Raw genomic sequence first — 23,047 nt, forward strand, 5'->3', positions numbered from 1 at the left:
TTCATTTGTGACAAAGGCCCCCTAAAATTTTAATTGAGACAAAGACCCCCTTGATCGTTAAGCCAACTGATGGAAGGTGTTAGTTTACCAAGGGGTAATGCACTTTGTGCTGGGTGAGAAGGTGAATCAGGAGTTGAAGGCAGAGAGGCATTGGCACCATTTTATTTTGAAAATTTGAAGAAAAATAAGAGGTAAAACAGTCTTTTTATTTTTTAATTAATTGTTAGAAACAATAGAAATATTTTAAAATAATATTAAAATAATAAAGATAGAGTTAATCAATTTTCTAAACTTTAAAAATAATTTAAGAAAATTGCCTAAACTTTTATCATTCAAATTTATTACCAGTTTTTATTTTCTTTGACAAATCACTGTATTGTTTTGTATTATTAAAAGGTGATATAAAAATATTTGACCGAAACCCCATTGCTTGGAATCAACTATTATAACATTTTTGGAGAAAAAAAAAAAAAAACTATCATAGCATTGAGAGGTTGGTTATTTTTTGAATCAAGATCACTATTACTAACAAAGTACTAATAATTAATTTGAGGCCGATATTTGGTGCAAGAGGATCGAGCGAGTGCCACTCGTTTGATGAGTGATGATGAATATGAATGGAATATAAGAGGATAAGAGGAAACAAAGACACAAACATCAAACGTCACTCTCAAGTGTCAAAATGTTTATAATTGTACTAGCAGTGGGCCTTCTTGCTTTATGATCGATCACATGAACCCTGGCAGCGGCACTTGGACTATGTGCTGTGCTATTCTGCTCTGCATCTCAAAATTATACCATATTTTCTTATTTTTGGAATCCCCGTGAGACGAGACAACGAATCGATCAGGACATGCAAGCATCAAACCGAAATGGCTGGATTGGATAGCCGGGGAGTCTGGAGAAGACAGAAAGATACCAATTTTATTACTCGAGGCAGGATGCAGGGAAAGAATCTTCACTTCACATGATAACAAGTTACGAACAGCTTGTTTTGGCACGTGGCTAGTGTTAAGGTGGTATCCAGTTATACTCCCACTGCCTGATATTGTCGCTTGTATTGCTGAAAACTACGCTTCAACTAAAAAATTCATCCACGCAACAGACTCTCCGGCAATTTGGCGTATGATTTGGAAAAACGTTGGCCGTTTTGGGAGCTTTCTTTTCATGACACGATATCTCTCTTGATTCTTTGTGTTTCCGGTTAACAGAGCATTTGGTTGCAAACACTACTTTACCCAACACCCATGTTAACGTGTCATGCCTGCTTTTTCTTTTTCACTAGAACAACCAAAATATTCCAATATAATTTGAGGTTTTTATTTCAACATCAAGTGAGTAACGACATAGAAGATCTCGTTTTGTCTTTGTAGCATAAAAAATGAGTATATATCTTTTCTTATCAAAATATAATAAAAAAAATGGGCCTTTTAATAATGGCTGAAGTTGCTGAATTGGATTATTTATTTCATTATCTTCTAATATATAAAATAATTAAATATTAAAATTTCAGAGGCATAAGTCAATCTACCCAACTTCATTCAGCCATTAAGGAGCGCCCAACTTCCTTACAATATTATTCAGAAAAGGACAAAAAAATATAAGCTTTTCCGTTTTAGCCACTTCTATTATCAAATTGCCACTAAGACATCTAAGTGGAATACCAATATCGTAACTGTTATCGCATAGATAATAATATGTGTGGTATTCTAGCTAGGGTTCTTCAACAAATGAACTCAATTCTAATTTTTGTTGTCATCTCAAATGGTTTCAATGCAGTTGCTTCAAATACAAAGGAAATCTAACAAAATGATATGCATTTCATGCAATTTATCTCAGATTTTTGAAGTTTTATTGTACATATCAAATACAATAAAGTCAAAATCCTAATTTGTCATATATAATCTAATTTCCTTGTACAAAAAGCAACATCAAGTCTCAATTTCACAGCAACAGTTGGCTGCCCCCATCGAATATAATTCAACCCTAGTATTATTGATTTTTTTTTCTCAGGCTGCATTTGGAAATGACACAAATAGAGTATAAATGCAAATATATAGAATGCATTTCGGTCCATACAAATGTAAAATTGGGTTAGTTTTGTATTAACAAATTTTCTTTCTTACCAAACGACTTTTAATTATTAATTATTGTAATGTATGCAAACACAAATTAATATTAATAAAGTAATATACCTGTTTAGCAAAATCCCAATTTGAATGCAAATTTACTTTTCTTTCCAATATAAACATGCCTTGAAAATTATATTTTCTGTCATTGTCAATGCATAAATACATTCTTGCCAAATACTAACAAAATTGAACTAAAATGCATATTTACACTGAACGAACATATAAATTCCATTTGCACCGTTTCCAAAGCCTCAAGATTTTACTCTTTCCCTTTGTGGGATAAAACCATAAGCTCTTTAATATGGTTAAAATACAGTAGTGGAGTTTTCTAGTTACAATATCTCTTGCTATTGGTGCCACCCATTCTCCAATCACATAATACAAAAAAGTAAGGCCGCAACAATAATAGGGGCTTAGGGGGTGCAAATTAAATTGGTTACCTCCTGATTCAGATTTTACACTGCATCGGCCCAGATTTTCTGAGCCGGGCCCATTAAAATGTTCACAAAACCTCAATCATATCCTAACCTGCCCAAATTGCAGCCCCAAACCAAACAATAATGGTTCATCATACAAAACAAAAGAGGTCCCAGCCTTTCAAGTGTCATGATGGTGGGTTTGTTATTTACTTTGCTTGTTTTTGAGAAAAGAAAGCACTTGAATTCAAACTGCTTATCAACAGAGACGTGTAATTGATGCAGAGGCGATATTGACCCAATACTAATAGGTGTAGAGTATGAAGTGGTGGGTGCGAGTTAGAGGGTGTATTTAAAGCCTTAGGTGATAGACATGTGTCTAACATTTATGGTATAACCACCAAAGAAACAAAGAGAGATGATGCAATGAATGAAGTTGTTCAGTAAAAGAGGGAAACGACTTTCCCACCAAAGTTAGATTGCACCTAAAAGGCATTTTCGTTCAATTCGATCAACAGCTCAGAATATAAATTTGAAGCTAAATCTACATAAAACAAAAAAAAAACGGAGCAACTCATAAGAGAACTAAAAAGAAAGGATAAGTTGATCGATGCTAGAATGGTATAACATAGAAGAGATCCTGAACCAATGTGAGCACTACCTACAAAAATTAGTCCATCCTAATACATGGGCTGTAGGCCCAATAAAAAAGATCTACGTAGTTGTGACCCACAGAGAAAAGTAATGAATAACCGCCTAAGATTGATTTTCCTTCCATACCACCATCGCTGCTTCCTTGGCAACCAAAATATTTGCCATTCTCCATGGGTGCAGCTGTGCAGGTGAGCAACCACAAGTCATCGGATCCACCAAGACCGACTGCACAATCGAGCTTGATGAGTCCCAACATCCAGTGGTGATTAATCTGTAAAAAAACTGCTTCTGCCCAAACGTGATAATCTAGACTCTGTCAAGACTGTAATAAAAAAAGAAGCTGGAAATTAGGCTGCATTTGTTCTACTATAAAATAGATTCATTTTTTATTTCAGATTAAGCTAGAAGTGCTCCAAGTAAACAAAAAGGACAGAAATAGTAAGAAATGATTTAAGCATTAATAGTTTAACAATTAGATATGGTTTCAAATAGAAGGAATTGGCAAAACATGATTCATGCAACTGGCCCCATATAATTGGGATAAGGCATAGATGATGATGATAACGATTAAAATATTTCAGTCATTATTTTTCACTTCTTTTACAACAAAAACTTTGTTTTTCACCCATTCTTATTTGTTTTGGTGTAAATCAAATCACATCCAAAGGTGATGGAATTGTACCTTAACGGTGGTGTTCACCAGCACCAGGTATGATTTAGTTCTTTTAAAAGCGAAAACATCAAATACAATATGATTTTGTTGAGGTGACAGTCGTTTTTTTGTTTTGAAAACATCTTCTAAATATTTCAACCTCAACATTTTTTACACTGATTTTACTCAAAACAAATAAAGCTCTGGATTACGATTAAAAAGAAAAAAAAAAAAAAAACTACATTAGGTTTCATTTGTTTCACCTTTCGATTATGAAAATGTTATTTCAGTTTAGTTTCCTATCCTTTTATATATAACTATTTAGGCTCAGTTTGAAAAAAGTATAAATACAAATACATAGAATGCAAAACCTTATATTCTGTATTTATTTTGTATATATTTACGTTGTACATATTTGTATTATTATTGAGTTTTTTACCACCCAAAACGACCCGTGCATATACACAGAATTTCTCATCAAACCAGCTCTGGGTTGAGAAATATAAAACATTTCAAATGGAGTCGAGATTGAGTTACTATTTTATGGTTAAAGAGTATTGAAAATTGATGACATGGACCACTTTGGGAAAAATGTACAATGGTGTCAGCCCAGGTTCAATACTAAGAGAGGTTTATGCTTAGTAGCCACTCGTAATTATTTATGCTTCTCAATTCTTCAAATTTCGGAAAACGTGAAAAAAATATAGATTAAAAAGGAAGTAATAGGGAAGCATTCTAAATTTTGATTCAATCATCGAATTAAAAAACAAACAAAACCAAGTAAAGAAAAAGGGAAAAGAGCTGTATAAAGAAAGATATGAAGAAGAAGAAGAAGAACGGGTTTTAAGATTTCTAACTACATGGGCTCGGGTTTTCAAAAAGTTGTATTATTATTGAGTTTAGGAATGGCCCATTGCAGATTTAGCGATATGTTCAGCCCATCACGATCCAAGTTTGTACTCCCAAAATCAAACTACCATTATTATTAATTGAAAAAAAAAAACAAATAAAATCCGGAAAGGAATAATAACATAAGAGCTTTGACCAATTAAAATCAAACGTAAATTTTGATGAATACCAACTGATTATATATTTATGTGGTAGTATGTATTTTTTTTTCATTGTAAAAGTTGTAGTCTGTATTTGAACGCTGGATGGAATTTGGATGGGCACTACCCACAGAGTGCGCCTTATCATACATCCCAACCGTGGTGTATCGAAAACATCTTGCACGATAAGTATGATAAATACTCGCAATGCATGCTGAGATGTGCATGTGGGGCATGCAAAGAATATATGAAAAAATGAAACCGGATCTGCTTCTAACATAATCTCACACCACACATCTCGACATATACTTCGAACCTGTGAGATGTTTTCAATGGCTGGCTTCAAGTCTCAATACAACACATCTACCAAGATATGTATCCCATCCTATGAGACCAGAGCAACGTTGTGCTCAAGTCTAACAATGGCATGGTGAGTCTGATGAAGAACCCATTGACGGCCTGGGAGTGGCCCATGTTGGTTTTCGCTGTAGGCTAGGGGTGACCAAACCAAAAAGCATCCTTTGTATTGTCCCATCTGTCAGGTTTAGAAAATTTTGGGCTCAGATACAAGTTTTTCATCGATACCAGGCCCAGTTTAGATCCAATGAGCCCAATGCTAAACAACTTTAGTTCTAAAACACCCGAGCGCAGTTAAAGATGCCTTGACTTATAATTTATAAGCCCATTAACATTAGAAAAGGATACAGACTTCAGTCCTAGTTGAAGTTGTATATATTTTTCTGCCCCTTTTACAGTAATTATCTCTCTCCATTTTTTTGTCCTTGTTCTTGTGAAGTAAAGGGTGTAGAAAAACATAGTTTTATAGGTTCCCAACCTTTTCACCATCCATTGCCTTTTAGCTTTCGACCATACCCTAACCATATAACCACATGCTTGGCTATAAGGGGACACCTTTTGATGAATGATGATTTGACCCAACCTACGAAAAGGTGACACGTAGGCATTGATTCAGTATAAGCGACAATTCAGCATTGATGCCCCATACAACCAACTAACAAGCCCATAAAGCAGCTCGTTACATCGTAGCACGCAAAGAGAGGAGTTCGCCACAACGCGAGCTTCGGGTTCCCCGAGCTACCACTAAAGGGATATTCCAAGGCAACTTTAGCTTGCGAGCTAAGAAAACCAGTTCGCTCGAGCTCCCAAGCAGACAAGTCATCCTGAGGACCAATTCTACTTAGGGTACTCCTGAAGTATTTCGAGCTCGCTGCAAAGTATCTCGCGAATGGGCCGCATGAGCATTCCTCAAGAAGCTTCTATCTGACAGGCCATACCGATCAAGACTGCACCACGTCCCTTACTAACGGCCCTTTCCCTGTCCTTTCGATAGTCTACACCCACGTGTCTCAGCAGGCGGAGGCGTGCCTGTCACTTTGGAGACGTGTCACTCACCCGGGCGAGGAGTACGTCACAACGACCACCTGCGCAGCCCTAGCAGGTAACGGCTGTGGCAGGGGCCCAGTGGCGGTTATACCCGATCTCGCAAGAGCGTCCCTATAAAAGCCCTCAGGGCAGAAGAGAAGCTTCTTCTAGAGATCTCTAATCTCTCGAGTATAGTGATAAAGCGCGACCTACACTCTTAGCTATCGACTCTTCTTTTCCTTCTTTCTTGTGTTCTAACTTAAGCATTGAAGTATTCCCACCGGGTAAAATCCCCGGGAATCCTTCCTTTCATCTTCTCAAGTGTCATCCGTTGCCAGCAAGGAGCTAGTCAGTAGCCAGTTAGGAGTGCTCGGATCGTGCCGCATCATTTGGTGCTGTCTGTGGGAAACACTTCAAAAGGCCTTTCTCTCTAAACTTTCTCAATTCATATCTTCCTCGAAACAATCCAACGCTCATGGCTTCCTCTAGCAACGTCGGATGAAGCACAGAAATGGACAACTCCAGGGAACAACCCCAGCTTCCTACTGTATGTATCAAACAATTCACCGTCCCACTCTCAGCGGACGAAATCCCTAGCTTGAATGTGCCTTTCACAGTGGCACCCGTCGTCGCCCCACTCCCTGCTACAGCCGGATCGACGTTCATCGAACCTTCGGTCGTGCCCCCAACGGTCAGCTCAAACCAACTGGAGGACTTGATGCAGTGCATGCGGGCCATGCAGGCCCAAATGCAACAGTTCCAACAATTTCAGCTCTATCAACAAGCTAAGTCTCCCAGTATTAGTATCAGTATCAGCAGCAGTTCGCCCAGCTGCCTCAACCTCAACTTCAGCAGCCGCAGTTCCCGCCTTGGCACCCAGCCTCGCAGCAAGCTAAGTCTCGCTGCCAAGACGAGCGCCCCTCAGGCCAAGGAGTGGTCCCCCAAAACCTCCCAAAAAATCAGGCCTCCCCCTGCAGTAGACGAGAGAGACCGGCTACCTCGATCTCACCGCAGGCAGACAGGTTGGGAGGACCCCAACTCGCCAGGTCTACATCACCTCGGCAGTCGAAGTTTGAAACCTCGCTCCTTGAGAACCAGTTCGAGGTCCTAGCAACAGACTCCAAATAGGACCCCTCTGTTTGCAGTCGTCACCAGCGGACCAGGATACTCCCTATGCAAACCATTCTGGACAGCGCAGAGGTGAGCAGCATGAACACCAAGCCCACCAAGAAGCAGAGACGCTACCGCCGATCTGTCACCCGCGATTTGCCCGAGCTCATGGGTAAAGAATAGGTAAGGTCGGCCGAAGTCAAAGCCCCCCTCCTCTCAGTTTCATCCCTCATGTCTTCCAAACTCCTAGTAGTCCCAGTGCCCAAAGACTTCAAGCTCCCCCCTCTTGACAAGTATGAGGGATCATTTGACCCAAATGATCACGTAGATGCCTTTCAGTCACAGATGCACCTAGCGCGAGCTAGTGAGTCGTGCATGTGCGTGGCCTTCTCCACTACTTTTAGAGGAGCAATCCGTACATGGTACCGGAACTTGGCTCTCGGGTCGATAAGAAGTTGGGCGCAGTTCACACAAACCTTCACGTCCCACTTCGTTACTAGCAAGCGGTGTCTGCAAACTAAGAAAGTCTCCTCAGCATAGTACAGAGAGAGGGAGAATCCATCCGAAGCTATATCAAGCGGTTCAACAATGCCTGCATGCAGATACTGCGCCTGGACCCCGTCGTACGCCTTGCAGCAGCTAAGAAGGGCGTGACACACAAAGAGTTTAAATGGCACATGGTCATCAACCAACCGACGACCATAACCGAGTTCCTGAAGCTTGCGGACAGGTTCATAGCCACCGAAGAGGAGATCACCCAAAAGGGCGAGGGCGCGCCCGAAAAAAGAAAGAGGGAAGGAGAGCTTTCCAGTCAAGGGGACAGCCGAAAGAAAAAGGACACAGCTTGGGGGGCAAGGCAGGGTCAATTGTTCCGACCTCCTGTAGCGGACCGAGCCGATTACACCTCACTGAACGCGAAGAGGGTTGAAATCCTGATGGCGATCAAGGACGCCCCGTATGTAAAGTGGCCACCCCGCCTGAGGGGGAATCCCAATGAAAGGAATAAGAATATGTATTGCAGTTTTCACAAAGATCACGGTCACAATACTGAGAGTTGTAAAAACCTCCGCGATGAGATAGAGGAGCTCATCCGTCGCGGGTATCTGAGAAACTTTGTACAAAATAATAATAATAGTAATAAAACTGGTCGGCAAGGGGAGCGCGGTAAGGATGCTCCCGAGTCCAACAGCAGGCCGGTCGAACAACCGTAGAGGCAGCCTCCGGAGGAGAGGCCAGTCCGGGGAACCATCCACATGATAGTCGGAGGCTCTATCATCGTGGGTTGCACTTCAGTAGCAGCTCAGACTTCGGTTCGTGAAACCACTCGGGAGGAGTAGAACCCCCCAAAACGGCCGAGGACAAAAGAGCCATTTTTCTTCACAGAAGATGATGCGTGAGAAGTCCACTACCCCCACTACGACGCGCTCAAAATAAAACTAAGAGTCAACGACTTTGAGGTCAGGCGTGTACTCGTCGACTTAGGCAGCTCAGCCGACATCCTCTTCAAAGCTGCATTTGACCAGCTCCAGTTGCAGAGAAGCGACCTGAAGCCCGTAGACACTCCTTTGGTAGGCTTCAGCGGAGAAGAAGTCCGGCCCCTTTGGAAAATAACAGTACCTGTGGAAGTCGACGCGTGGCCTTGTGTGGTTAGATTCAAGCACAACTTCTTGGTGGTCGCGACCCCCTCCCCCTACAATGCTATAGTAGGTCGACTGATCACCCATGTCTTACGGGAGGTGGTCTCCACTTACCGTTTGGCTATGAAGTTCCCAACCGACTTCGGTGTGGGAGTAGCGCAGGGCGACTGACTCGAGTCCTGTAAGTGCTACGTCGCCGCCCTGAAGGGAAAAACCAAGGTAGCCGATGACCTCGAACTGGAGCGACCTATGGAGCAAGGTGAAGAACGAGCCGCGCCAACAGAAGAAACAGTCGCGGTTCCGACCTCAGCAGCGGACCCAACTCGAACGCTTTAGATCGGCGTTTCCATCTAATAACCTCTACGATCAGAACTGGTAAGTTTCTTACTTCAAAATTTAGATATTTTTGCATGGTCTATGGTAGGGATGCCCGGTATAGACCCTGAACTCATAACTCACAAGCTGAATACTAATCCTGTAGTTAGGCCCGTTAGACAGAAGAAACGCAACCTAGCCCTAGAGCGGTGGAAAGCGGTCGACGAGGAGATTGAAAAGCTCATCGTAGCGAATTTCATAAGAGAAGTCCACTACCCGAGCTATGTAGCCAGCCCCATCCTGGTAAAGAAGGCCAACGACAAGTGGCACTTGTGCGTCGACTACACCGACCTGAACCGGGCTTGCCCAAAAGACTGCTTCCTGCTCCCTAGAATCAACCGCTTGGTAGATGCACCTCAGGGCACGAGTTGCTAAGTTTCTTGGACGCCTATTCGGGCTATAACCAAATCAAGATGGACCCGGGGGACGAAGAAAAGACTGCCTTCATCACGGAATTCGGCCTATACTGTTACAAGGTTATCCCCTTTGGGTTGAAAAACGCATGGGCAACCTTCCAAAGGCTTGTAAATAAGTTGTTTACGCCATTAATCGGCAGAAAAGTAGAATGCTATGCAGATGACATGGTCGTCAAAACTCAACTCTCACAAGAATTAATACAAGATTTGCATTCTGTTTTTGAAATTCTGCATAAGTTTAATATGAGAATAAACCCAAACAAGTGCGTGTTTGGTGTGACATCGGGCAAGTTCCTTGGATACATTGTTAACCGGTGCGGCATTGAGGCCAACCCGGATAAGATTAAGGCCATTTTACATATAAGACCGCCGTGGAAGTTGAAGGAGGTTTAGAAAATGTGACAAATGCCAAAGACATGCCAATATCCACCACCAACCCTCTACCGGCCTCATCAAGTATCTCACCAGTCCATGGCCCTTTACACAATGGAGCATTGATCTACTCGGGCCATTCCCGCCAGCAACGGGTGGAAGGAAGTTCTTAGTGGTAGCAGTTGACTATTTTACCAAGTGGGTAGAAGCCAAACCCCTCGTAACGATCACAGCCCGGAATGTTCAAAACTTCTTTTTGGAAAAACATTGTATGCCGCTTCGGATTACCTCGGGTATTGATTTCCAACAACGACAAACAATTCAAAGACATCAAATTCCAAGACTGGTGCCAAGACATGGGAATCCGATAGAACTTTACTTCAGTCGCACACCCTCAAGCAAACGGTCAAGCGGAAGTAACGAACAGAGCCATCATCCGCGGATTAAAGGCACAATTGGACCGAGCCAAAGGATTGTGGGCAGATGAACTACCCAGTGTTCTGTGGGCATACCGGACCATAGAGAATACCGCCACGAGAGAAACTCCCTTCAATCTCACCTATGACACTGAAGCAGTAATCCCTGCAGAGATTGAAGTGCCCACGCTGTGACTAGAAGCATATAGTGATCAGACGAATGAATATGAGTTATGTACCAACCTCGATCTACTTGATGAAGTAAGGGACCTCGCGCACATCAGAACCACATACATTAGAACCGCAACCTACCAGCAAAGAGTAGCTCGGTACTATAACGCCAGGTTCAAGAGGCGGAACCTCTGCGTTGGCGACCTGGTCCTTCATAAAGTTATGGTACCTGAGCCCGACGCTGGCAAGCTCGGGTTTAACTGGGGAGGCCCCTACCGAGTGGAGCGAGTGCTCGGGGAAGGAACGTACGAGCTCAAGACCCTTGAAGGGAAACAAGTAACTCAGGCATGGAATATCGTCAACTTGAGACAATACTACCTATAACAACCGAGTAGGCCATGGGCCGCTCCCAGAGCCTAAGGGCCAAAATGCCAAGCTAACACAACCTCGGCGCTATAAGACCCAGTCGCCTCTATGGCATGGGCAAATTTCAATGGCAGACTATAAGTCACCTCCTCAGCCAAAGGGCCAAAACACCGAGCTAACAAAGACCTTAGCATCAAGAAAGACTTAGGCACTTTAGTGGCAAAGGACATACATGGTAATCACTTCGCGGTATATCATAGCGACGCCTTACGAAGCACAACCCGTCTCAATACATTGGTTGAACCGAGTAAGCAACCAATGCATAGTTCGGGCATGCATGGTAATCACTTCGCGGTATACCATAGAGACACCTTAAACGTTAAAGGACAGATCGGGATAATGACTACCGAAAGTCCTACTTCGGGCATGTAGCTCTAAAAGCTCCAATGATGAGGTCGCTTTAGCAAAAATAAAGTGAGTTCATCATACTCAGGAGAAGGAAAGAACTCTCATTGTCACTTCAAAAAAAAAAGGAGAAAAGAAAGAAGAAAAATAACAAGTGCGGTAGACGAGCTAAACAACTTAGGAAAACTTTGACTATCATAGGGCACAATTGCCCAACCAAAGACTTGTGAAAGACTAGGTTTACGGCACTCGGAAGCCACCAGAAGCCCAGAGAAATGCCGCCTCAAGGATCCGCCTCCTCATCCTCTAGAGAGTCAAGTTCCTCTTCCTCCGCTTGATCCGCCGTCTCAGGAGACAGACCCTTCATAGTAATGTCGTCGATGTTGAGTCCAGAGAACTTCTTCCGAACTAGCCACCGGCAAAGCCTAAACCCCGAGCGGTACGAAACCGAGCCGTACTCCGCTTGGAGGTCCTGAAATTCCTGGGAGTCTTTAAAATCCCAGACTGCTTTCTCTCGCTCAGCCTCCACCATCTGATCAAAGTTTCGAGTCCGATTTAGAAGAGTGGACTCCAAGTCCTGCACCTCCATGTAACGTGTGCTCTCTTCAGAAAGCCAGGGGATTTGAGCCTCCTGGTCGTGGACGAGTAGCTCCTGAGACTCGCTCCCCTTGCGGGTTGGCAGCCCGCTGGTCGAGCTCGCCCTGGAGCTTCTGGTTGGCAGCCCACCCCGGAGCCGGTTGAGCTCGCCCTGGAGCTCACCCCGGAGCCGGTCGAGCTCGCCCTAGAGCTTCTGATTGGCAGCCCGCTGGTCGAGGGCGTCAACGCGATGGATGCGCGTTAGGAGAGCCATGGGATGGATGGTGAAATTCACCTGTCGACGGAAAAAAAGATCAGAAGATAGCGGAAAAGGGCAAAACAAGAAAGAAAAAAGGGAAAAAGGTCACTTACCACCATGCAATGAGCAGAGGCAAACGCGGAGAGGTCCCCGGGCTCCATGTTTACCCCTTCCCAGTTTTCCACTGGGAACCGGGGATAAGGACGGGGCTGAAAAGGATTACAGGGAGTCTCCCCCGACTGAGGGAGCTCGTTTCCCCCAGGGTTAATCCCACTAGCCCCCTCAGGTGGGGGCATCGGAACCTTGAGCGGAGGAAAGGGTAGAACTGCTTCAACAGACCCGAACTTAGTACTTCCCGAAGGAGGGGTCCGGTCAGGGCGTGTCCTGTTCGCATGGCGTCTCTGGCTGCTCGAGAGAAGGTGGCGTGAATCAGCACTGGACATGATGGCTGCCAAAAGACCACAAGATGTTAGTTCGACAAGAAACAAAATACATGTGTACACAATTTTGTTACAAGGCACTACACGACCTAAAAGGCCGACCTACCCGGGCTCAAGCCTACTTGCATGAGCTTCTCTTTGGTCAAGTAGTCCGAGCAAAGGAAGCCTACCGACGCCTAGGACAACATTGTTTTCCAATTTTCGGGGTCCAGCTCGGCTCCGGGTCCTAGATGGCGCCCCTCCAAGCAGTGGGGAAGGGCCACTTGTCGGGGTTACGGACCACAAAGTAATTCCGCTTCCAGGCAAGAATCTTATTCGGCAGCTCGTACAAAAGCTTATAGCCGCAGCGGGGAGAGAGGTAATAAAAGGGCCTCTCCGGAGGAACCCCAGGTGTAGCATTTTTTATACAGAGAATAGAAGTAAAAATGTCAAGGTCCAAGGTGAGACAATACTCATAACACAAAGAAATGGTCCCAACCATGTTCCAGATAGCGTTGGGATGAAGCTGATTGATGGTAACATTAAAATGGTTTAGCACCTCCACTATTAGGGGGTGCAGGGGAAGATGCAGGCCAGCCTCAAGCTGTTCCTGGAAAATAACTATATCGTTGGGACCATGCTCCCAAGGGAAGTTACCAGTGGGGAGACTGTAGACAAGATCCCCGGCAAGGTGAAAATAGTGGATTAGGGACATGAGCCTCTTCGCCGTCATAGGGGAGGGACCGAAGTTGTCAGGCTCCCTCCCACGGGAAGTAGAGGCCACATCACCGGAGGTCTCTCGAGCCTCCGGAACCTGCTCCCAAGCTCCCCCCGAGCTTGAGGGAGCGTCGTTGTCCTAGTTATCGTCCCGACAATAAGTATGGTACGTATACCCAGACATGATTGATAGTGATTGAGATTCACCAGAAAAGATGAAACGAAGTGAACGGAAGAGCTCGGGTACACTAGATGGATGCACGACCTTAGAATCCGAAGACAACAAGATGGCATGAAAGGAAATGAGGCCTAGGGGGCCCTCCTATTTATAGCCACTACGCCTTCGAATGAACTGCCCAGATTAGGGCAGATCCGATGGTTCGCAATCAAGTTGACCGCACGCTTTTTGAAAATGAAATGTGACTAGCTGCACGTCTCCCATGATTGAGGTAATTGGCGGCTGCACGACATCCGGAGTTAAGAGCTGCTTCAGCGTGTTTTCAGTATTCGAAAAGTCAGAAATCCCTGATTCCCGCGCACACATTTAATATGAGCAGTCAATCAAGTTTGAATTTCGGTCAAATCAATCCATCGCACTTCATAAACTCCTCGCGCAAAGGTGGTACTCTTAGCTCAGGGAGTGGGGGGCAATTGAGGCAGGATGATTTGACCCAACCTATGAAACGGTGACACGTAGGCACTGACTCATCATAAGCGACAACACAACATTGAGGCCCAGTACAACCAAGTAACGGGCCCGTAAAGCAGCTCGCTACATCGTAGCGCGCAAAGAGAGGAGCTCGCCACAACGTGAGCTCCGGGTTCCCCGAGTTACCTCTAAAGGGATATTCCGAGGCAACTTTAGCTTGTGAGCTAAGATAACCAGCTCGCCCGAGCTCCCAAACAGACAAGTCATCCCGATGACCAATTCTACTTATGGTACTCCTGAAGTATTCCGAGCTTGCTGCAAAGTAGCTCGCGAATGGGCCGCATGAGCATTCCTCAGGAAGCTTCTATCTGACAGGCCGTACCGATCAAGACTGCGCCATGTCCCTTACTGACGGCACAGTCCCTGTCCTTTCGACAGTTTGCACCCACGTCTCTCAGCAGGTGGAGGTGTGCCTGTCACTTTGGAGATGTGTCACTCACCCGAGCAAGGAGTACGTCACAACGGCCACCTGTGCAGACCTGGAAGGTAACGACTATGGTAGGGGCCCAGTGGCGGTTATGCCCGATCTTGCAAGAGCGCCCCTATAAAAGCCCTCAGGGCAGAAGAGAAGCTTCTTTTGGAGGCCTCTAATCTCTCGAGTATAGTGATAAAGCGCGACCTACACTCTTAGCTACCGACTCTTCTTTTCCTTCTTTTTTGCAATCTAATTTAAGCATGAGAGTATTTCCACTGGGTAAAATCCCCGGGAATCCTTCATTTTATCTTCTCAGATACCGTCCGTTGCCAGCAAAGAGCCAGTCAGCAGTCAACTAAGAATGCCCGGATCGTGCCGTGTATCCTTTCACCATCCCTCTTTTTGTTTTTGTTTGATTGGAGAGAATAAAAAGAAGATTAAAAAAAAAAAAATCCATGAAGAACAAATAGTAGTAATAGGTTGGTTATAAATTATAAAAGTCTACATCTGAAAAAATGGCAGTCCAACATTGGTTTACTTGATAAGCTAGATTGCCATCTTTCTGTGGGCATGTTGGGTTTTTGAAGCTTTATGTGCACGCCCCATCTACTAACCATCTGCCATGTGGAAAAGCAATGGAGCGAATGACTTTGCCTTATTAATTCCAGGACCTCATCTCATCAATTTTTGAGGTCTATATATATAAATGGTCTTGTTGCGATACGTGTATATGGTCCATTAGAAAGGGATTTCAAATTTGACAATTGAATTTTCTTAACATTTTTTTTAATTACCAGAAGCAATTTTTAATTATAAATTGCTTTGAACTTTGCACACGAAAGATAAAATATAATATATAGTAAAGACTAAAGATGGGGAAGCGACATCATCATCATCATTCACATCCATCCTGCTGGCGTGCTTTTCAAAAGTTGAGAAATACTTCTTTCTTTGATGGAAGAAGCAAGAAGCCGAATACTCCCCAAGCTTTTCTTTCTGCTTCTGCTTTATATATGCACATTAATCCTCTTCAATCAACAAAACACTCCAAAAACCCTCTCTGCAATGCAACTGCAAGAGGTGGTCATTGGATTATGACATACACCACTCAGTCACCCTCTCAGACACAACACCCAAGTTTTGTCCATCTCACAGACATCCAACTCTAAGAACCATCCGTGTTAGATGTGTAAATTATTCCTACGTCCTTTGTTATAACAAAAGCCCCAACTAGGTTATTAATTTGCTGATGACCTTCATTATTACCTAACCTATGTATATTAATACAGTTGGGAAATAAAGAAGTGAATTACATGGATCCCAGCTAGCTAATAAGAGTACAAGATAAAAGAGTGTTCCATTGTTTTTTACCCTGCGTCCAGATTCAGTCAAATCCAGCCCATCATGTCAATTATTAGTTTCCAAAAAAAAAAAAAAAAATGATAGCTTCACTCTAAACATCCACCATGTGAAGCAGATTACACACGTCCTGTGGTATATAAGGAATTAATGTGTAGCTAGCTAGGTATGAGCATGAGTCTCTTATATAGATAATATGATTATTAAACTAATTTTTATATTTATCAATAAACATAAAATAAATAGCATACACCAATATATATCGGGTAAGCTGCTTCTATGGATTTCTAGAATTCATGGCGATTTTGAAGATCCAAAAAGAGATGGGGTTTTGTATGAAGCCGAGCTGTCATGCATGAACGCTAATCTTTCCGTGTCACCCCACCTCCATCCCTTCAGCTTATGCATTTATTTTTCTTTTTTCTTTTTTTAATTTTTCGGACGCCTAGCCAACTATCTATATTCCTTACAACACATGAATTTGATTTAAAAGTATTAAATATAACATAAACATAGAAGGCAGGTCTGTATGACATAAGCCACAGATCATATATCTCATTTTAATTAATTTTAATTGTTCTTTATAATATGTTGAAAGAATCTTATCATTATGATTCTCAACAATGGGGATGTCTCCCTCCCGGCAGCTCACTTAATCCTTTTTTCAGTTTTCTATCTTTGGCCTCGAATACGCTGCCTTAAGTTATACCTCCCTATTCACTCTTGTGCCATACCATCATCATTACTCATTAGTCACCAGTCACCACTCACTAGAGACAAGAGAGAGAACCAGAACCAGCGGCTTCAATACATAACTCAATAACGCGTTAATACATATACATATATCACTGGGCCAGTGGGCTGGAGGCCTGGACCCTGGCTGGATTCAGAATTTTGAACAATACCTCCATTTTGATTTTTGACCCACTCCATTCCTTAGATTAACAAGTCCAATCCATCCGACGGCCGTCATCTTTCCGCATGAAATCATGACAATTGTAACACCAAGCCCTTGTCCATTACCTGCCGTGGCCGTCTGTTTGATTAATTGATCCATCCTTCTGATTAAAAGCTTATGAATTTCCGATCCTCAAAAGCACAAAAATCTTATTAATTTTCAGGTCCTTTTCACACCTACCCAATGATAATTGCAGCAGTGCAATAGTGCAATAGTGATCACCGCCTCACCGATCGGGACTCGGGAGTATTCAACAAAAGCAACAAAAAATTAAATTAAAAATAGGGATTATTCAACGGGGATTGATGAGGTGGCAGAGCAAAGATTGCGCACATAGCGGAAGGCACGACCTAGACTGAGTTGAGCAGGCTGGCGTCAGCCGTGCCGGCTGTGCTGAACAGGTTGTCAGCCACCGAGGACGACCTTTCGACATGTGTCGATAACACCGCTTATGTGTGCGGGAAGCACCTGGCGGTCACACATGTATGTGATTGTGATGTAAATATCCGAGCAGGAACCCGGACCTGGAGAAGAATTCGGACAATCGGACTTTATCTTTATACCAACTTAATAGTTTGTTTGATTGTTTTTTTTTTGCTTTTATACCATCCGCTCCGCGTTATTCCTCCTCTAGAGTGAAATTTGAAATTTGAACGGGACTGGACTGAATTGCTCGCCTCACATGAAGTACTTTTATCTCTCCCTTTTTTGTCAGTCATTTTCTTCTGACATTTTCCCTTCCTCTGTTGCTGGTCGAACCGGACTTCTGTTTGTGTGTGGGTGTGGAAGGTTGGAGGTATCGACTTTCGAGGTTTGAGGATAGAATCATAGAAGCTTTAAAGCTTTCTGACACTTGCTATTTCTCGTGTTTGGTCGGATGGGTGGAGGGGGTGGTGATCTGATAAATCATGATGGCCTAATGGGGATTGATCGGCCCGACCGCTGGGCTGGTTTCAAGAATTATATTGTAGTCCGTTAGGGGGTGTGTACGTCGTCTGCCAAGCCCAAATGGCCCATAACCACTAACGAGAGCGGGAGGGGGACCATACTTTGATACTCTCATACTCTTACTCCTCCTTGTGACCTGATCACCAGCCAGTGACCAGACCACCTGTCAAATGCATGATACATCTCTTCCTCCCTCACCCGCTCTCCCATCGTAAATTCTATTCGAGAAATTGTAAGGACATTTGGGGACGCAAAGCATGCCCATCGTCCATCTGGCATCTGCCGCCTTATGATTTCAACTCTGCTCCCCCCTCCCCTCTCCCCCCTTCTGATTCCAAGGAGAGCACTCCAATTAGAACTTAAAAGGCGGATAAATTCAATGGGCGTTGGACATTTTGGTAAAATCATTCATTCATAGTTCATTCTTTCTTCTTCTTCTTCTTCTTCTTCTTAGATTCATAGGATAGGGCTATTTCAAATTTTGTACCGATGGTTATAGTTTTGTTTCCCATTTCCATTCTTACCACGTACCGTATATAGAAGAACCGGTCTTCTCTTTCCCTCACAGAAAGGCTACGGCCATGGATTTCTCCCTGTTAGCGGACTTCTTTGTCACGTGTTTCTATCCAACAAAACTCATTTTAAATAACCAAACAAACATTTTATTCACTTTTTTTTTTCTCACTTTTGCCTCTCAAACGCGTTTGGCTGTTGGATCGTCGTCGTCTCCTTCCCTGGGACTCTAGGAACTTCCGCGTGTGAGAAAGAAGCCACTCCTAAAGCTAAAAGGCGAGTGGAGGAGAGAGAGAGAGAGAGAGAGAGAGAGAGAGATTCAAAAACCAGGAGACGGGACATACCGTTTTTCTTCAATTTCACACGCGAGAAAAAGTCTTCTACGGTTCTCCCAGGAAAGGACTCTACAACAAAGATCCTCAATCCTTTGTTTCTTTTTTCTTTATTTTTTTTGTCAAAAACTACGGAAATAGGAACTGGCTTACCCTCTTTTTTAACTCCATTAATTATCGATCCGTGCTTTGAAAACCCTAATCTGGTCTTCTGATGAGCTAGGGCTAGGGCTGGTCTGGGTTACAACGTTCTGGGTTTATTTTAAAGGAGCAGTAAAAAGAGAAAGTGCCCAGGCCAAAAGTGGTTTTTGTCGGAATCCTCAGTTATTTTTTGGGTGGAGGTCGGAATCCTCAGTTTCTTCTTGCGATTTTTTTCCTTTAATTTAATTGGTCGGTGTATTTGATAGATCGTTAGATCTCTTTCTTAATTGTCTCAAATTTATAGGGGTAGATTACGGTAAACTTTCCGTTATATTACCTTCTTTCTTTTCAATTTGGAATAGTTACTGGTTATACGGTGCGAATGCGATCTTAAGTTCTTTATTTTATTTATTTTAATTTCTTCTCAAATCCGAAAAGAAAAGGTATTTCGAAGACGTGTTGAGCTGTTCTCTCAATCTCTCTCCCTCGTGTTGCTGCTGTCTCGGCTCTCGCTCTTCCCGTTACGGTAACCTGCAAGCTGGAATTGAATAAGAGAGGTTTTGGACTCATTCGCCAAATCTTCTCTTTCTCTCTCTAGAAGGGTCTCTTCTTATAAGTTCTACCAGAATGTCGCCATGAATTGGAGACGCTTTTAGTTTCAGTTCCTCTACCACGCTAATTGAGTCTGAGTCTCTCTTCTCTGTCTTTCTCCTTCTGCTCGTCCATCTCTTCTTTTTTGTCTCCTTCTGCCTTTTTTCTTTCCTTCTCAAGATTATGGGAACAGCTTGGTAGCTTCTTATGACTGCTTTGGTATTTTTGCAAGTATATCGTTGAAAGAAGAGGTGGATCTCAGCGTAAAGTCGATATTTTTAAGTGAATATCTCCAAAATCAGAGAAAAATGGCACCGTCGTTCGACTGGTGGTCCAAGCAGAGCCACCAAGGAACGCCGGTGGTTGTCAAGATGCAACACCCTAATTGGTCCATGGTTGAGTTAGAAAGTCCTTCGGAAGACGACTTTCTCCTCGCCGGTGCGACTAGAAGTGGCGACAAGGGTAGAGGGAAGAACGCCAAACAGCTAACTTGGGTTCTTCTCCTCAAAGCTCACAGAGCTGCCGGATGTCTGACCTCGATTGCTTCGGCAATGTTCGGTCTCGCTTCCGCCATAAGGCGTCGGGTGGCCTCTGGGAGAACGGATTCCGACAGCGGCAATGACAATGAAAACGAGAACCCGACAGTGAAGAACCGGTTCTATTCCTGTATTAAGGTGTTTTTGTGGTTGTCCATGGTGTTGTTAGGGTTTGAGATTGCCGCGTACTTCAAAGGGTGGCATTTGGGTTCTCCTGACCTGCAATTGCAGTATCTGTTGTCAACGACATTTACGTTTTTTGGGTTTTTCGATTCTTTGTATTCCCGATGGGTTCTGATCAGGGTGGATTACCTCGCTCCTCCGCTCCAGTTTATCGCGAATGTCTGTATTGTACTCTTCTTCATACAGAGTATCGATCGATTAATTCTTTGCTTGGGTTGCTTCTGGATCCGGTTAAAGAAAATCAAACCCGTTCCCAAACGGTCGGTCGGAGATCTTGAATCCAACGCTGGCAATGCAGAAGGCTACTACCCCATGGTTCTTGTTCAGATACCCATGTGCAATGAGAAGGAGGTATCTTTCGTCCCCAACTGAATTTGGTGGTTGTTTTTCCCGTTTTAATTATTTTTTGGTTCTAACTCTTTAGTTACCGTCAGGTCTATCAACAATCTATTTCTGCCGTCTGCAATTTAGATTGGCCGAAGTCCAACTTACTGATCCAAGTCTTGGACGATTCCGATGATCCGACAACCCAATTGCTGATAAAGGAGGAGGTGCATAAATGGCAGCAAGAGGGTGCTCACGTTGTCTACAGACATCGAGTAGTCAGAGAAGGATATAAAGCTGGAAATCTCAAGTCGGCAATGAATTGCAGCTATGTCAAGGACTATGAGTTCGTCGCCATCTTCGATGCCGATTTCCAGCCAACTCCAGATTTTCTTAAGAGGACGATTCCACATTTCAAGGTACTAATAATCACTCTCTCTCTCTCTCTCTCTCTCTCTCTCCAAGTTGCTATGTTGTGATTGCACTAAAGTCTCTCTTCCTTGTCCTACAGGATAATGAGGAACTGGCACTGGTTCAAGCAAGGTGGGCCTTCGTAAACAAGGACGAGAATCTTCTCACAAGATTGCAGAATGTAAACCTTTCCTTTCATTTTGAGGTGGAGCAGCAAGTTAACGGGATCTTCCTCAGTTTCTTTGGGTTCAATGGGACGGCAGGGGTTTGGAGGATAAAGGCATTGGAGGAGTCCGGTGGATGGATGGAAAGGACCACTGTCGAGGACATGGACATTGCTGTCCGAGCTCATCTCAATGGCTGGAAATTCGTCTTCCTTAATGACGTTGAGGTATACTACCACTATAATTAACTCCCAAAAGACCCAAGTTTCGGTTAACCCCCAGTCCTTCGAATTTATCATGACAGTTTTAGTTTTCCCTCCAATTCAGTGTCAATGCGAGCTGCCGGAATCATATGAAGCTTACCGTAAGCAACAGCACCGGTGGCATTCTGGTCCTATGCAGTTGTTTCGCCTCTGTTTTCCGGATATTATCCGAGCTAAGGTATTTAATTTAAAATTTCATAACTTACGACTCAATGGCGCAATGTCGCTCTTGATCAATCACAACTGCTTCATTTCTTCTTTTGGTACATTCACAACTGCATTTGATTTGAGAGGAACCATTTCCAACTCTTGTTAACAGCTCTTCTGATTCTCCTTTTGTTTTTATGCAGGTTAGCGTTTGGAAGAAAGTCAACTTGATCTTCCTCTTCTTTCTCCTCAGGAAACTGATCCTACCTTTTTATTCCTTCACTCTCTTTTGTATTATTCTCCCAATGACGATGTTTGTTCCAGAGGCTGAACTTCCTGCCTGGGTGGTCTGCTACATCCCAGCAACTATGTCTTTTCTGAACATCCTCCCGGCCCCGAGATCCTTCCCTTTCATTGTACCATACCTCCTCTTCGAGAATACAATGTCTGTGACCAAATTCAATGCTATGATATCCGGTCTATTCCAGCTTGGGAGTGCTTATGAGTGGGTAGTCACCAAGAAGTTGGGCCGCTCATCAGAAGGTGATCTCCTCTCCTTGGTTGAGAAGGAATCGAAGCAACAGAGGGGTGTTTCTGTGCCCAATCTTGATGCAATTGAGGATGAATCCAAACAGCATGCTAAGAAGAAAAAGATGCACAACAGGATATATAAAAAAGAGCTGGCACTTGCTTTCCTTCTCTTGACTGCCTCTGCTAGAAGTCTTCTATCTGCCCAGGGAATACACTTCTACTTCCTGCTCTTCCAAGGAGTGTCATTCTTGTTGGTGGGTCTTGACCTGATCGGTGAACAGGTTGACTGAATTATATGTCAAGGACAGATGCATTGTTTGGAATTTACAGGGGAAAATTTTGTTTCGATCATATTGATATGCAGAGACAACAAGAGGTTGGGGTGCCCAAGTCAAGTTGCCACTGAAAGAGGAGAGGAGCTACGAATCGGGAGGGTGGGTTTCCTTTATTCCCTTCTTGTTGGCATCCGTCCTCCAAAGCCCCTGTGGAATTCCGCCCTCTTTGAGTGAGCGAGAGAGAGATAAAAAGTAGGGATTATTCCTTAGGTGACTTTTGTCTCTTCTCTGTCCACAGAGAGATGTTGTAGATAGTGTTGCTGCCATTTGATCTGTAAGTTGTGGTCAATTCTTTTGCTTTTTCTCATTTTGGTTGCAAATTCTTTTGTAAGAAAAATTTGTTATTTATAAACAGGAAGCCCAATCACATATGGGAGCTACTCTAGTTCCTTATTCCTAAGAATGACTTCATTTTAAATCCTATCATTTCTAGTTTTTTCCACTTTTGACATGTTTCTCGATTGCCCAACACTCTAGTTTCCCAGCTCTGGTGTGTACTTGTCTTTCAATTGGAACTTGAAAGGATGCTTCATTACCTTGAGTTAAGTAGAAGACCAAAATAGGCCCCAAAAAAAGAAAAGAAAATCATTATTGAGATTTCTCTTAAGGCTGATTCATGTTTCAATTATATTAATTTAAATGCCTTAATTATATATACTTAC

The 23,047-nt window shown here is 43.4% G+C and overlaps 1 protein-coding gene across 1 annotated transcript; it reads left to right on the forward strand.

Moving 5' to 3' along the window:
* The first annotated feature begins 18,127 nt into the window (after positions 1–18,127).
* CSLC12 (Cellulose-synthase-like C12) lies at positions 18,128–22,788 on the forward strand. The gene is made up of 5 exons (XM_088945003.1): positions 18,128–20,561; positions 20,645–20,953; positions 21,046–21,336; positions 21,437–21,550; positions 21,723–22,788. The coding sequence occupies exons 1-5, from the start codon at positions 19,800–19,802 to the stop codon at positions 22,338–22,340; spliced, it is 2,094 nt and encodes a 697-aa protein (XP_088801129.1). The 5' UTR covers positions 18,128–19,799; the 3' UTR covers positions 22,341–22,788.
* The last annotated feature ends 259 nt before the right edge of the window (positions 22,789–23,047 follow it).

The sequence above is a fragment of the Nelumbo lutea genome, chromosome 5 (assembly GCF_056320005.1).
Source record: "Nelumbo lutea isolate HS-2025 chromosome 5, American lotus-T2T, whole genome shotgun sequence".
Classification (NCBI taxonomy): Eukaryota; Viridiplantae; Streptophyta; class Magnoliopsida; order Proteales; family Nelumbonaceae; genus Nelumbo; species Nelumbo lutea.

Coding starts and splice junctions, on each gene's coding strand:
- CSLC12 (XM_088945003.1), top strand. CDS start 19,800: ATGGCACCGTCGTTCGACTGGTGGTCCAAGCAGAGCCACCAAGGAACG. Junction 20,954..21,045: donor GGACGATTCCACATTTCAAG/GTACTAATAATC, acceptor CTTGTCCTACAG/GATAATGAGGAACTGGCACT. Junction 21,551..21,722: donor CGGATATTATCCGAGCTAAG/GTATTTAATTTA, acceptor GTTTTTATGCAG/GTTAGCGTTTGGAAGAAAGT.